This window comes from Hippoglossus stenolepis, chromosome 19, assembly GCF_022539355.2.
Source record: "Hippoglossus stenolepis isolate QCI-W04-F060 chromosome 19, HSTE1.2, whole genome shotgun sequence".
Classification (NCBI taxonomy): Eukaryota; Metazoa; Chordata; class Actinopteri; order Pleuronectiformes; family Pleuronectidae; genus Hippoglossus; species Hippoglossus stenolepis.
The window spans coordinates 11432535-11445976 of record NC_061501.1 but is presented as its reverse complement, the minus strand read 5'-3'; the positions used below and the strand labels follow the sequence as shown (position 1 = coordinate 11445976).

General features: G+C 44.1%; 1 protein-coding gene across 15 annotated transcripts in view; it reads right to left on the bottom strand.

Annotated features, from left to right (window-relative positions):
• eya1 (EYA transcriptional coactivator and phosphatase 1) overlaps window positions 1-13442 on the bottom strand; it is a 65569-nt gene that overhangs the window by 16530 nt on the left and 35597 nt on the right. For 11 of the 15 annotated variants that reach the window (XM_035142496.2, XM_035142503.2, XM_035142508.2 and 8 more), the window contains 8 exons: window positions 12745-12811; window positions 12162-12307; window positions 11186-11323; window positions 6508-6590; window positions 5227-5434; window positions 4541-4683; window positions 3732-3815; window positions 421-510 (listed from right to left, as the gene is read on the bottom strand). In XM_035142496.2, the coding sequence (XP_034998387.1) occupies window positions 421-510; window positions 3732-3815; window positions 4541-4683; window positions 5227-5434; window positions 6508-6590; window positions 11186-11323; window positions 12162-12307; window positions 12745-12811 (959 nt within the window). The remainder of the gene's footprint in view (window positions 1-420; window positions 511-3731; window positions 3816-4540; window positions 4684-5226; window positions 5435-6507; window positions 6591-11185; window positions 11324-12161; window positions 12308-12744; window positions 12812-13442) is intronic. The other 4 variants (XM_035142506.2, XM_035142494.2, XM_035142507.2 and 1 more) reach the window with 3 other exon arrangements.

The window sequence follows — 13442 nt, the reverse complement described above, 5'->3', positions numbered from 1 at the left end:
GACGGCAGGGGATTTCATGCTGTGCGACCGGGTCTGTGGTGTAGGTGGACAGCGACACCAAGCACACAGCATGACACACAGACAGCGTGGCCACAGAAACACTAGAGCTTGACAAATTGCGCTAGCCGCTATGGGAGTGGGAAGGAGGTGGAGGCGGGGGCAGGGCTGGTGACCCAGGAATGACAGAGACTGACAGCACATGTAAAATTCATGGTATCCCTTGGGCTCCGAGGTAATACTTCACCACTATGGGACTGATAACTGAGAGATAGGCTCCACACCATGAAACAACTGTTGCTGATGTTACTAAAATCTTAATGAACCCTCCTGTTTGGATGTATAACACTACAATTCACAAAAGGTGACAAGAAGGCATTTTTGCAGAATAAATAAAACACAACACAAAACACATAGACCCACCTCTAAGTCGTTAAAGAATAAGTGTGTGTCAGCCAAGTTGAAGATCATTTCTTCCATCCTCAGGCCTAATGATACAGAGGTCGGTGGGTCCTGAAAAATAGAAAAAAAGAAAATAAATTGAAATAAATTCAGTTTCTTTCCCCCCCTGAATATTCCTCTGCAGACTATTTCTATTTAACAAGATGTTAGCTGCAACTTGAAAGTTTGAACCCCTGTTTACGACTCCCTGAAAGGTACCAAAATAGTCATCAGAAATGCCACAGACTTGAATGAACGCAGTGAAAAACATGTCTCTTGTCAGGAGTGGTGGTCAAGTGGGAAGAGTCGGGGTCACAGCCCTGTCGTAAATCCCCCATTCTCCACATACTTGCGCTGGTGCATCATTTGATTGCTCTGTAGCTGATAAAATACAATTCTTTCTCAGCCTAAAATGTATTTACATCATCAACAGTCACACTGAATTTAGGAAAATTTAAAATAATTGAAATATAAAATAAACACTGTAATATTTCCTTTGATTGGAATTTGTTTCCTTAAATCATGGTCTCTGTCAGTAACGTGACACGTGCTGTAATGCTGATATGGTCGCACTGTCTGTAAAATGACACCCAGAGAGGAGTCAACTACACTGTAAATAGTTAATGAGCCTGTGATAATGTGTGTGTGCGCGATTTTTCCCTTTAAAAACATAATGAACAGGCAAAACGTCATTGATGCAAATTAACACATTTCCTTAGAAAACTCACAATTATTAAGTTTCAGTTCAGGGACAACACAACATAGAATATATGAAAATTAATTACTTAACAGAAGAGAAGTGCAAATTGATTTTTTTCTTATCTTAAATCTCTTATCAGCAAATTGTCTTCAGCAAAGGATGAAGACAGACAATAGGCGGCTGTGGAGGAGGATTTTCTGCAGCTGCGTGAGGCTACTTTTAAAGACGGGCCAGGCAGCACCAGGAGCAGGGATTACAGAGCTAAACCACCTGAAGACTCACCTGAGCTTTCTGCTGATTACCTGTCACACCCCACAATGCTTATGTTTTCACTAAAATGACAGAGGGCAAACCACACAAGTAGAGCCCAATCCCCCACTTCTGGAGGCTTTCTCGCGCCTCTTAAACTCCCAGATCGAATCAAACTTTCAGTCAGAATTCATAACAAATAATTAGCCGCCCACATCAACGGGCTGCCAGCTCCCTCTGCTCGAACTCTTTGGAAGCTCTCGGGGAAGCTTTGGTGGGAAAAAGGCGGACTTCTCCCGCCCGAGTGAATCCTTTCCAATTAAATCTAAACAATCAGTCAGTGAGGGAGTTAAGAATACAAGCAGGCCAGAAGGCCAAAGTGCTGCTGCTGTCATTGCTCTGGCACCACCTGTCCCGAGATGTCAGTGCCATCCGCAGGGGCGCCAAGTACCTCCCTACCAATAACACCCCCACCGTCCCAACCCCATTTTAACCTCCTGCTCTGTCCAGCCCAATATCGGTACAGCTGGCCTCAGCCATCAGCTTTATGGGGGTGAGCTGCCTTGATGCCAATTAAAAGGGCTGATAAGAACAGCAGTGTGTTTATGTGTGTATGAGGGAAAGAGAGAGAGAGAGAGCGGGAGGGAGGGAGGGCGGGAGGTCACAGTGAGAGAGAGAAAGTGTTGATGTGCACTCACTCAGATACACGTCTATTTATAGTGAGCTCGGAGCAGCAAGGAGGGAAAAATATTTAGTAACTTTTTTGTTTATGCCGCTAAGATAGGGATGGCATGACTGACAGACCGGAGGGAGGAGAAGAGGGAGAGGTGGGGGGGTGGTGCTGAATGGGTGGAAGTGGGGGAAAGTTGGTCTTTACGCATTGGTAGTTTACAGATCTGGGTTTCTGATAGGCTTTGAGGTGGCGCGCTCTGTGGTCTCTGTGAGTAAGCATGTCTTATATCGCTTTGTTGGGATAATGCCGGCAGGAGAGGAGGGAAAACTTCGGCGAAAAAGCGACGGAAATCCGCAGCAGAGGAGGAAAAACAGGGAACAAAAGAGAAAGCGAAGTGAGAGGGACTCCAGCGGCTGTCACATCCTATAGCTGAGCTCTGATGGAATGAGCCCTTATGGAGTCAGGAGTGTTTCCTGTTTCAGAGGAGCACACTGGAGACCCTGTGTATGCAAGTGTGTGTGTGTGTTCATATGCATGTGTGTGTGGTTGAAGAGTCCCTCGTCACCGAGCCGCAGCTCCCTAAGCCTGAGCTCTCTCTTTACCCAGCATGCAGGGCTGAGAATAAAGTAAATAAACAGTGGAGGGTCGCGGGGCAGCCCTCTTTCACCCCAAAAACAAAACACTGCCCCCATCAAACACCCCCTCATACCAGAACAAAGGCACAGAGCATGGGCCGCAGACACTAAGCTGTCTGACATATGAGGAGCAATATATCATTTTCAGCTTCACAACCAGACACATGCACAGACAAAACAACTGTTGGTGATTAGAAATGCTACATTTAGGCAAAAATCTAATAATATGTTGTTTCATTTGTCATTATTAAACCAGAATTTGTCTAGAATTGATGTCAAGATTCTACAGTGTGTTTTTTTTTTTTTAGCTCATGTGGGCTAAATCGAAATGGGAAAATCAGAGCACTTAGTGAGCTATAGAGAACTTATGACCTCAACAAAACCATGAGAATAAGATTCTGCTGTATTTCCCAAATTGTTTGTTTTGAAAGTTTAAATTTAGAGAAGCAATTTACATGTAACAACAAATAGCAAAGCCTGGAGAAGCAAACTTTGTTTAATGAGCATACACAGTGACATGGGACAGAGAATGACCCTCCAATTAAACACACACACACATATATATATGTATGTGTGTGTGTGTGTGTATGTATGTGTGTGTGTATAGTGAGTTTGTCTAAATTACATTTGGTGGGCTCCCCTCTCCTGCCAGGGTCTCAGGGGAGACCCCTTCCTGAAAGCGATGGATTGAGAAGCACTTAATTAAACTAACAATGTGGCATTTCTGAAGGAGAAAGGAACACTTAAGATGTGTCAATAGACATCCTGGGTGCAACTGTTGTGAGCCCCTACAGCCGAGCCCCGACCAGCCACGCATAGCTCCAACAGCTGCAGAGAGCAGTCAAATACTTGCCAAGCCTTATTGGACCCATTTAAAAAAAAGAAATAATTATCTGTACACTGGCAGAGTGAAATCTATCCTCCTCCAAATGGCCATTTCCCCCCAGTTGTGATCCTCTGTTTTTCTCTTCCTTTTAATATTTATGTGTTTTGCTGATAACGTGAACCGCTACTGCCACAGTCTGATGTCACTCACCCGTCCATATCTGTTGGCGTAAGAACCCGTAAGCAAGGAATGGAAAACGATGATTGTTTCATCCAGGTCCCAGATGAAAACTCGCTGGAGAGATGGAGGTGGAGGGAAAGAAACAAAGAAAAACAGAGAGAAAAGAGGCAAAATCAATGGTGCACTCTGTAGGACTGCAAGGTGATCCTCCTGGTCAATAGGCCAGGAGCGTGTATTCGCGTGCCACTGGGACCGAGATCCATTTGCTTGGGTCGGTCACCACAACACTCCTCCCCTCAGCCCACCGCACGCTTTCCAGCCCCTGCCCTTTACATTAGAGTAATCAATAGTGACAAACTAATTAACTAGATATGTTAACATGCCATGATGTCAGCGCTTTAATGGGCGCTATTAACCTTGTTCAAATTCATATCATATTAATGAAGAGCCTCCTGAATTACCAGGAGTTTATTTTGACATATGGTCGCTATCAAAGTGTTTAATGGTGCAGACGTAACCATTGTTAGTCACAGCTAGAGTCCGATCTTTGATGACTATGAAATATATATTATTCACTTCAATGCTGACTCAATTATTCACATGCTTCATTATGTAATCATGAGGTATACGTGAGAACTTTATATAAGATGAGTGTTTAGTGATGTCATATATTCCACAATGCATTAGTAATGCAGAGATTGTTAGGGAATCAAATATTTAAGTACTCATGCCCATCAAGTGTTAAAGCTGGTGTGGCAGCCATATAGTAAGTGGATTAGTGTCCGCGTGCCTCAGACAGGGCGAGGCAGTCTGTCGCCAAGGTAGCGGGCTCACTCTACCTCAAGGTCAGAGTCGGGCGGCGGTGATGGGTTGTTGTTCCTTCTCCCCCGGCCACGTGACTTTCCATCCGAGGCCCGGCGCAATCGATCCGAATCTGAATCTTTAATGGGGGTTGATGGACTGTGGATGGTACTGTACTCTCCTGGAAGGAAGGAAAGAAGGAAGGAGGAGAGCATGAAAAGAGCGAATCAAAGATGAGCGATTGTTTTGCTTTTAGCATAAAATGTTTGAGTGACTATTTGTCTTGATGCAGGACGGACAGCTTCCTGGGACATTATTTAGGGATTAGGCAGATTGACAGGTAACATGCATCATAAATCAGTCGCAGAGTATATTATAAAACCCATTGTGCTCCATAATGATTTAAGGAAACCAGAGGTAACAGAGTACATGTCAACGAGAAAAAGCAAAGATGTAATGCATTTAAATTGGATGTGTGTGTCTGAAACTCTGCTTAGTTAAAGTGCTGTGTACTTGGTGTTGATTGATGACAATTTTAAAATCAATCATGAATGTTTGAGAGACTTGTAAAGCTACAATCTGTACTATAGAGCTAGATGATGCATTATTCTAAATTCTTTAGTGCTTTCAGTCTGAGCTTTATATGATGAAACCATTTCTTCTTTATGCATCGTCTTTGCCTCTGAGTTAAGATATTTTAGTTAAGACCTGGTTTGATCCTTACCTGCAGAGTTGTCTGTGATACCAACAGAGTTGTCCGTGAGCGCCTGGCTAGTGATGCCAGTGGGCGGCTCCTGGAGGGTATAGGTGGTGGTGGTGGAGGGTGTGGTGGGACTGGTGTTGTTACTTGTCATGTAGGGTGAAGTGTAGGGGGAACTGTTGTAATACTGGGCATACTGGCCCTGGCCAAAGGCTGGATAACTTGAGTATTCCTGAGGAGAAAGAGGGGAAAGGGAAGTGGTGGGTTACATTTGGACAAAGATAAGGTAAGAGGAGAAGTAGAATCACTACCTTGCAGTTGTACGCCTCTGCTAAACAGTCAAAGGATTAAGTGTATTAATTGAGATTTTACCACTATATTTTCATCATCAATGGGACAAATAGACAGACGAACTGTAGTTAAGACCTTGAAGGAATTTATTTAAAAGGTTTTAGGTGTATTGTTTTTAATAATTAGCATATTAATTATTGGGCTATGGCCAAAATCCTGTATTTTTCTAAGTCAGAGTGAACTTGACCTTTGACCAACAAGTTCTAATCAGTTTATCTTGGAGTCCAAGCAGACATTTGTTCGAGACATAATTAAATTCCCCTCCAGATGTAATTGATAATTCGCGTTCACAGGGAACGGGGCAGACGTGAGGTCACAGCGACCTTGACCTTTAACCCCCAAAACCTATTCAATTCAACTTTAAGTCTAGGTTTTGTGCCAACTTGGAAGAAATTCCTCCGGGTGTTGCTGAGATATCACATTCATGAGAACAGGCAGACAAATGGACAACCCTCTGTTGTGGCTGTCACTGGTGCAGAGAGATGGGAGGAAAGATAGGCACATGGTGTTGGTGATGGAAGATTTTGGGCAAAGAGAGACAAAGGGTAGCTGAGTTGAGGTGCAGAAGCAGGAGATTTGGCAGAGTAATGTGAGATATGCCCTGCGCCGGTGTTGCTACTTTACAGGGCAGATTCCAAAACGTAAATGCAAACACATGTCTGTTCTGTCCTACATCTGGACCATGATCTATCTTTTTCTTTTTTTCGTATTCTTTTCCTCTGTGGCATAATGCATATGTGTGGGAAGAAGGCACAATAGGTGATTCTGCATATAAAGCCTCCGACATCCTGAGTGATTTATGTTCGAATGTGTCACGGATGAAATGTAACATATTGAGTGTGCATGTTTCATAAAGGTTTCCAGGCTGGGGAAGAGAGGAGTCTGCAATTCAAACTTATATAAACTGATGCCAGATCAGAGAACTGGAACAGAGGGGGAGAAGTTCACAGCTACCTGTTGTGTGCTGTTGAAGCCGGTTGAGTTCGTCAGGGAGTTGTTTCCTGGATACAATCCTGAAGTTGTTGTAAAAGTACCACCTTTAAAGACAAACATAATGGGAGTGTGAGTCATCAACATATTTTATTAAAAGCTCATTAGAACGCGGAGCAGTGATAGACATGAAACAACACATTGTTAGGGGGAAAACAAAGATTAGTCTTTTGTGAAACAGCTCGGTGAGGTGGTGAACAGAGGGAGGCCTGAGGGAGCTCCCAGCAGTGACCTTATCTTTCTCCTCTTCCTTTGTTATCAGTGATTGGATCAGGCCACGATGAATGACGTGGGGGAGGGCGGAAAAGGGCGAGGGACGGACAGAACCTGCTTCCAAAGGCGCCCAAGCTCGCACAGTGTAGGGGAAGACAAGCGGCTGTTGTGTGCAAGCTACTGAAGGGTGGCGTAAGTGCGGGCTGGAAATGGGAAATACAGTGAGACAGAAATACATTCGGGAAAGGACTGTTGAGGTCACAGTGAGTCACCTCAGCCTCAATAAATATGTATGTCCCTCTTTACACTTTGTCTAATGACGGTCCACCAGGGAAACAAACTCTTTCACAGGAGATGATAGCATCTAATGGCTTAATGATACACATAACATGAGGGGCATGACTTCATGAGTGACCATCCACCTGCACCGTCATGTCAGGCCAGGGAGCAGCAGGAGGAGCAGCTTACAGAGGACTTGGTTATTTTGCTCATTTTCTAGAAATCATAACTATTATAATCATTCACAGGGTTTCTGCAGGTTAAGTTAAAGACGTTTTTTAAGACTGTAATGAATGAAATGAAAGACCTATGAAGAAGAGCGACAGATATGAAGAAAAATCACAATTCCCCTTAACTTAAGATAAATGTATACATGCCACAAAAAAAACCTCCAAAGACTTAAGACCTACTCTAATGGATTTAAGACCTAGTCCTTTCTATTTTAATGTATTTAAGATTGTTTAAGGTTTAAGATTCAGATGATAACATTTCAGACTTTTTAAAACCCTGCACAAATCCCATTTGAACAATCTCCGAGAATAATTTAGTTAAACTTTACACTCTTTAAATCTATACCTAAAAGTTGCTTTAAAATTGCAAATGTTTAAATGAAAAGAAAATGCAGGTTGCCATTGAGGTAGGAGCTGTTTTGCCTGCGCAGCCACAACCAGTTTGTAAAGAACCTGAGCAGGTAATCAGGAAGTTTTCTGAGCAAATGCCTGTGATTGCTCAGAGAATTTGACACATAAAAACATTACATCAACCTAAATCGAATTAATTGTGAAAGCCAAAATCCTGATTGCAATTAGTATGCGATTACTTGAGGAGCTTAGTATATCCATTTTATTCTGTATGTTAATAATGTTATATAGAACCATGCATTTGAAACAATATGTTCTGGGGAATTGTGGACTTTACAGTCCTATTAGGTACTTAAGTTTTACAGGTTTTATTACAAATAGTGTATTAAAGAAACATCTGTGTCATAACAGCTCTAACAACCTTTACAAATACGACCCCTGGGCTTTATTATTCCTTTCCGTCCATACACAGTCACTCCAAACGCTGCCTGGGACATTCATCTGTTGCTACCACTGCTTTAGACAGCTTCTTCACTTATCACCACAGTGATCCTCCTGCAGCCAGAAAACTATCCCATCAGACTCAGTGAAAACGAAGGGGAGAGATAAATTTACTGTTCCTAAATGGGGGCGTAATTACACCTTTGTTCCCAGAGACAAACACAGGGAGTTCCTTTCATCCTCTGGTCATTGGCCCCATCAGGAGGGCCCTCCCACACCGTGACAAACATGAAGCAGCTTTCAGGGCGGGGGGACAGATCAGGGAAATGGGGCTGGCGGTGCGGGGGGGACTTGAAGGGTAACGTATGGATGAAAGCACGGAAAAAAATAAGATGTAGTGCAGTGTTTTGCCCTGTCAGTTAGCTAAGCACCCAGGACTGTGGCTAATAAAGAGAAACAAACACCTCCCGAGCTCCCAGGATTATCAGGATCCACTAATTATTTGTGCAGTTCCTCAATCTCTGCTTCCAGCAATTACAAACACACAGCAGATTTTTACCATGTTTTTCACCCCGGACTCAGAAACGTTCTCTCCCTTTGTTGTTTTGTTTGATATTTCACGGCCTGCGGGGGAACTTCTTTTTTTATTTATTTTTTAACTTTAACTGCATTCTCCGCAGAAAGTTCAACATCAAGTGAAAGTCCAGGACAGAACAAAAAGACAGAGAGAAGGAGCAGTAATGCTGTGAAGGACAACAAATTAGCCTAATGCACAGTTCAAACAGTCATAAAAGCTCTCGCTGGCAGGGTTTGAGGGTTGCTCCGAGGAGAACAAGGAGCCACATAAAAGCCGAGGGGACCCCTGCTAGCCGAGTGAGAATGAGCCCGTGCTGTTGGGGAGTGGTGGTGCAGGTTATAGCAGGGGGAGAAAGAAGGGTCTTGGTTTCCCCGGGGGCCATGTTTTCTCTCCCTCCCCCTGTCCTGCTCCGGTTATTTCACTCACTCAAGACCAGACATCGTCCCTCCCTCCTCTCCACCTTCCCTCATGCCTTCTGGCTCCACAATTGGAAGTCCATTTGCTTTGCTTGATCAGTCCCCTTGCCGTGGGCTATGTCTATCATCAGTGCACAATATTTGTAGCAGAAGTTTGTATGCCCCACTTGGGAATAGGCTATCAAGTCCAGATGGGGCTCTCCTTTTTTAAAACGGCAACCGAGGCTGCAGCTTTTTCAGCTTGCACCGCCACTGGGACAGAACGCTGGAATCCAATTATTCACCTAATTAGCATCTGCTCGCTTCCACCATCAGTTCTTCTGCACACCTCTGATGTCGTAGTCTTTTTTTACGACCATCCATGAGATACACTCCATAAATTCCAATAATCGCAAAAAAAAATTCCGGGCAGCACAGAAACGCACTTGCACCCTTTTTTACGATTTTGGGCCACAACTTGAGCACCCACACAAAGCTCCATGGCATCGGACACAAAAGCATGGAGCAGAAGCATTAATCTAATCGTCCTCTGCCTCGACAGCTGGCTACAGGCTGGTGGCAGGGGCACAGACAGGGAGAGGGGGAGTATCACATGTGGGGAGTTTTTTGGTTGGGACACCCAGGCCTGAGGCACCTCACCCAGCACAGATCAATAGGCAAGAGAGAGTAATGACAATGGCGTGGCAGAGGGCCAGAGTCACGGTTAGAGAGGCCAGAGCCCCAATAGTGGTCAATCTGTCATCTAACATGGCTGTCAATTACTAACGCACTTAAAGCTACGTGGGGCATCCGATAGCCAGAGATAGCAGGAGAGAGTGAGGGAGTGACGGAGATAGACTGGGGGAAAGAGAGAGACAGAGTAAGAGCATAATACTTAGAAGATGAATGGGCACATAATACTGTCATCGTGAGTTAAACCACTAAAGGCAGGATAGCAGCTTGTGCATTCTGCCGCACATGCTCCGTCTCTTGTTCCCGTTCTTTCTCTCTCTCTGCCTCTCTGTCTCTCTGCCGCTCCTTTTACAGGGGCTCTGATGCACGCTGCAAAACTCTGGCTGCGGCCGGCTGTATTTGGTTAAGAGGCGTGGAAAAGAGGCTTCCCCGTGCCACATCTGCTGCTGAGCTGGCGTTATTTATTGTGGGATGCTCTGGAGGATTTTCAACAACATGTGGGGATGTTTCTTCTGTCACACGTTGGATATTACAGGAGAAAAGGCTTCTGCTCCATGTTGACTAACTGTCCTTGCCCGGTGCAGGTGGTGTCAGGGAAGTGCAATGAGCTTTTGAACCAATACAAACGGAGAGGAACACAAACAGAACATGGCAGGAGGCCTGATCTGCACTTAAACTGGCTGAAAGACTGGACAGAAAGAGCAGAAGTGGGGGAGTGCAGGCGCAACAACTCATTTTTATCGGTTTCAAGGCCGTAAATCTCGATGGTCTCAGCTCTTAAACAAATACAAATATGATCACAGGGAGAGAAAAAACAAAGGCTGGGGAGTGGGGACATGGCTGGTGCCTCCTAAGCGCCTGCCATTTTTCCATCTGTGTTGATTCTTTTAAGAGGAGAAGAGAAGCAGGCGGCCTTTGCGGCTGCACATAACGACTGCTGGGATGCAACCATCTTCTGGGGTGAAAGCGAGGGCCGTGTTGTGAATCAGTCTGTCTCTGAATGCTATTAAATCAGGCACAGAGACCTGCAGTCTCTCATCTTTTTGAAAGAGCGGAATAAACTTTATCGCCGAACACATGGCAGACAATGGAATTACACAAATCGGTACTGAAGGATGGAGGAGATGAACTTTGAACGTGAGGTTGAAAGGATGAGAATGGAAAGACAGAGAGGCTGGTTAAGCAAAAATGAAAAAGACACAAACAAAAACAGGAAAAAAAACAACCTAGAAACCAGATTCCCAGCAATGCAGAGTATTTTTAGATCAGCGGTGAATTAAAATCTGATTTGTAGTTTTTAATAGAGCAATCACGATGTTGAAGCCATTTCTGCTATTTAGTTGCAAACATGTTATAATTATAAACTTGTCAATTTTACGACATAGTGATGGTATTTCACGCTGCATTTCGACACCCAAACTGACTTGTGAGCATGCACAGAAGAAACGATGGAGGATTCTCACCCTGCATCTGGTAGCTGTAAGGGGCTTGCCCTGTCTGCGGCGTGGTGAAGCCAGAGCCGTAGCTGAGGAAGCCCGTCTGTCCAGGGGACTGGGACTGGCTCAGGCCCCCCTCCGTCTTTATGCCTGCCCACAATGGACCTAAATCAGTTAGTGACACCAGATCGGTTTGATGCACAAAACAACAATCAACATACAGTTTTAAATTACACTGGCCTGTTGGTCTGTTGGCATTACACGCGAATCGCAACGGACGAGCGCTGGTTATCTGATTTGAACCATCTCCAGTTGTTAAGAAATACTTTCTTTCACTGGGTGCTGTCAAACTGCAAAGGAGTTGTCTATGTTTGGACTGTGTTTGATTTTATGTTTTCATCATTACAGTTATTATTATCATGTAAGATAAATCATCAGTGCACAGATGCACAAGCAATAAAACATTTTGCTTGTTTTTCTGAGCTAAACCGGCCACTGCTTACATTGAATCAGTCACGATGCAGTTTCTGTGCAACGGTAGGTTGCAGGGGCTCCATTCAAATAAACAGTGTAAATTCCTCCACATATTGCAGAGTCTTTTTGGGTCAAAACACTCCAAAGACTTTGGACAAATAAAGCCCACAGTGAGGCATCCACTCTGTGCTTTCTCTTGCAGTGCCAGAGGAAACCAGTTTTTGTTTTCAGATTTATATCACTAATCTTTCAGATCTATCTGAACAGCTTGACAAGCAAATTCCGTTTTATTGCAATGGAGGAGAACATGCAGGCACTAAACAAGAGCTCAGCATCTCTCCTGCTCTTAGAGGAGCTGTGGGAACATGGCTTGTCATGAGCAAAGTCTTGGTCCTGACCCTTAAGGAAGGAAAAATATTTAGTGGGACATTTTTCTTTCTGTGCATGCTGTTTACAGAACACTGAAATTGTTAGCAGGCATGTTCAGCAAGAGGAGAGGAGGTTATGAGTCGTGTTAGAGAAATCTTACCATAAGCTGGGATGCCATACGGCTGGCCAGGCTGGGGGTAGCTAGCATAAGCTGCGGCCTGCTGCATTCCTGTGGTGTACTGCGTCTGCCCATACGCAGCCATATTTTGGGATGAAGGGGTAGGAAGAATATGCGGATATGTTCTGCTATTTGAGAAAAGAAACAAAAGACAAAAAGTGAGACGGGAAACACACACACACACACACACACACACACACACACACACACACACACACACACACACACACACACACACACACACACACACACACACACACACACACACACACTTTCGCTAACTGACAAATTCCATGTGATTGTGCGACCTCACTCTAAACACGGAGCCAAGCTGTGAGACAGATAGCATCGCGCGGCTCATATACATTGGTGAAAGAACAACAAATGGCGAAGGAAATTTTTGCAAGATGATAATTACAACAGATTTCAGGGTGCGCAAGCTGCAGACATCCCGGCAAACAAAGCAAGCGGAGAGCCCCCCCACATCTGACAGGAGGATCTAATTAAAGATCCAAATGAAGTTGGATGCTGCTTATTTTTTAAACAAAAATAAAAGGAGTCTTACTTGGACGGATAAATCTGTGGAGAGAACTGGTGAGTTTGTCTTGGGCTGAAGCCACTGGTTCCAATGGCTGAGGAGAGTTGAAAAGAAAAGAGGCAAGCACATATTTAAACATTAAGAAATAAGGTCAATATTATCTTTTGCCAATAGAACTTCTGGATTCCAAGGAAACAGTAATTACATTGCATTAGTCTATTTATTTCGGTAACCTTATTTAAGGTTGAAAACCGGAGAGCAATAATGAAGTAAAATAATCAGGTAAGAACATCAGGTTTTTCTGCTGACCCGCGCATCTCTGAGATACGTCTGGGCTGCTATGACGACCGCTGGCGTAAACACACACAGGACAGTTTGAATCAGCCTCAGTTGGGTGGCTTCAGCTGCCCTGCTCGGCTTTTCAGGCCACAACCACATTGGAAGTGACATCACTGATTGCAGGTAATTAGTGCTACTACATAATCATTCCTTCATTAGGCGTATGACTGTGTGGTTCCATGGTGCCGTTCACTTGTGAAGGTTCAGCCGCAAATTACTCACAGAGGAAAATTTGTTTGGATGCTGCAGTTATACACACACACACATCTTCTTCCACACACAAGAGTCAAATCGTGATTTAAAATGTGAACTTTATATATATATATAGTGTTTGCAGGATTCAAACCCAAAACTTGAAACATAAAATTTTGGAAAAGTAAAATAAA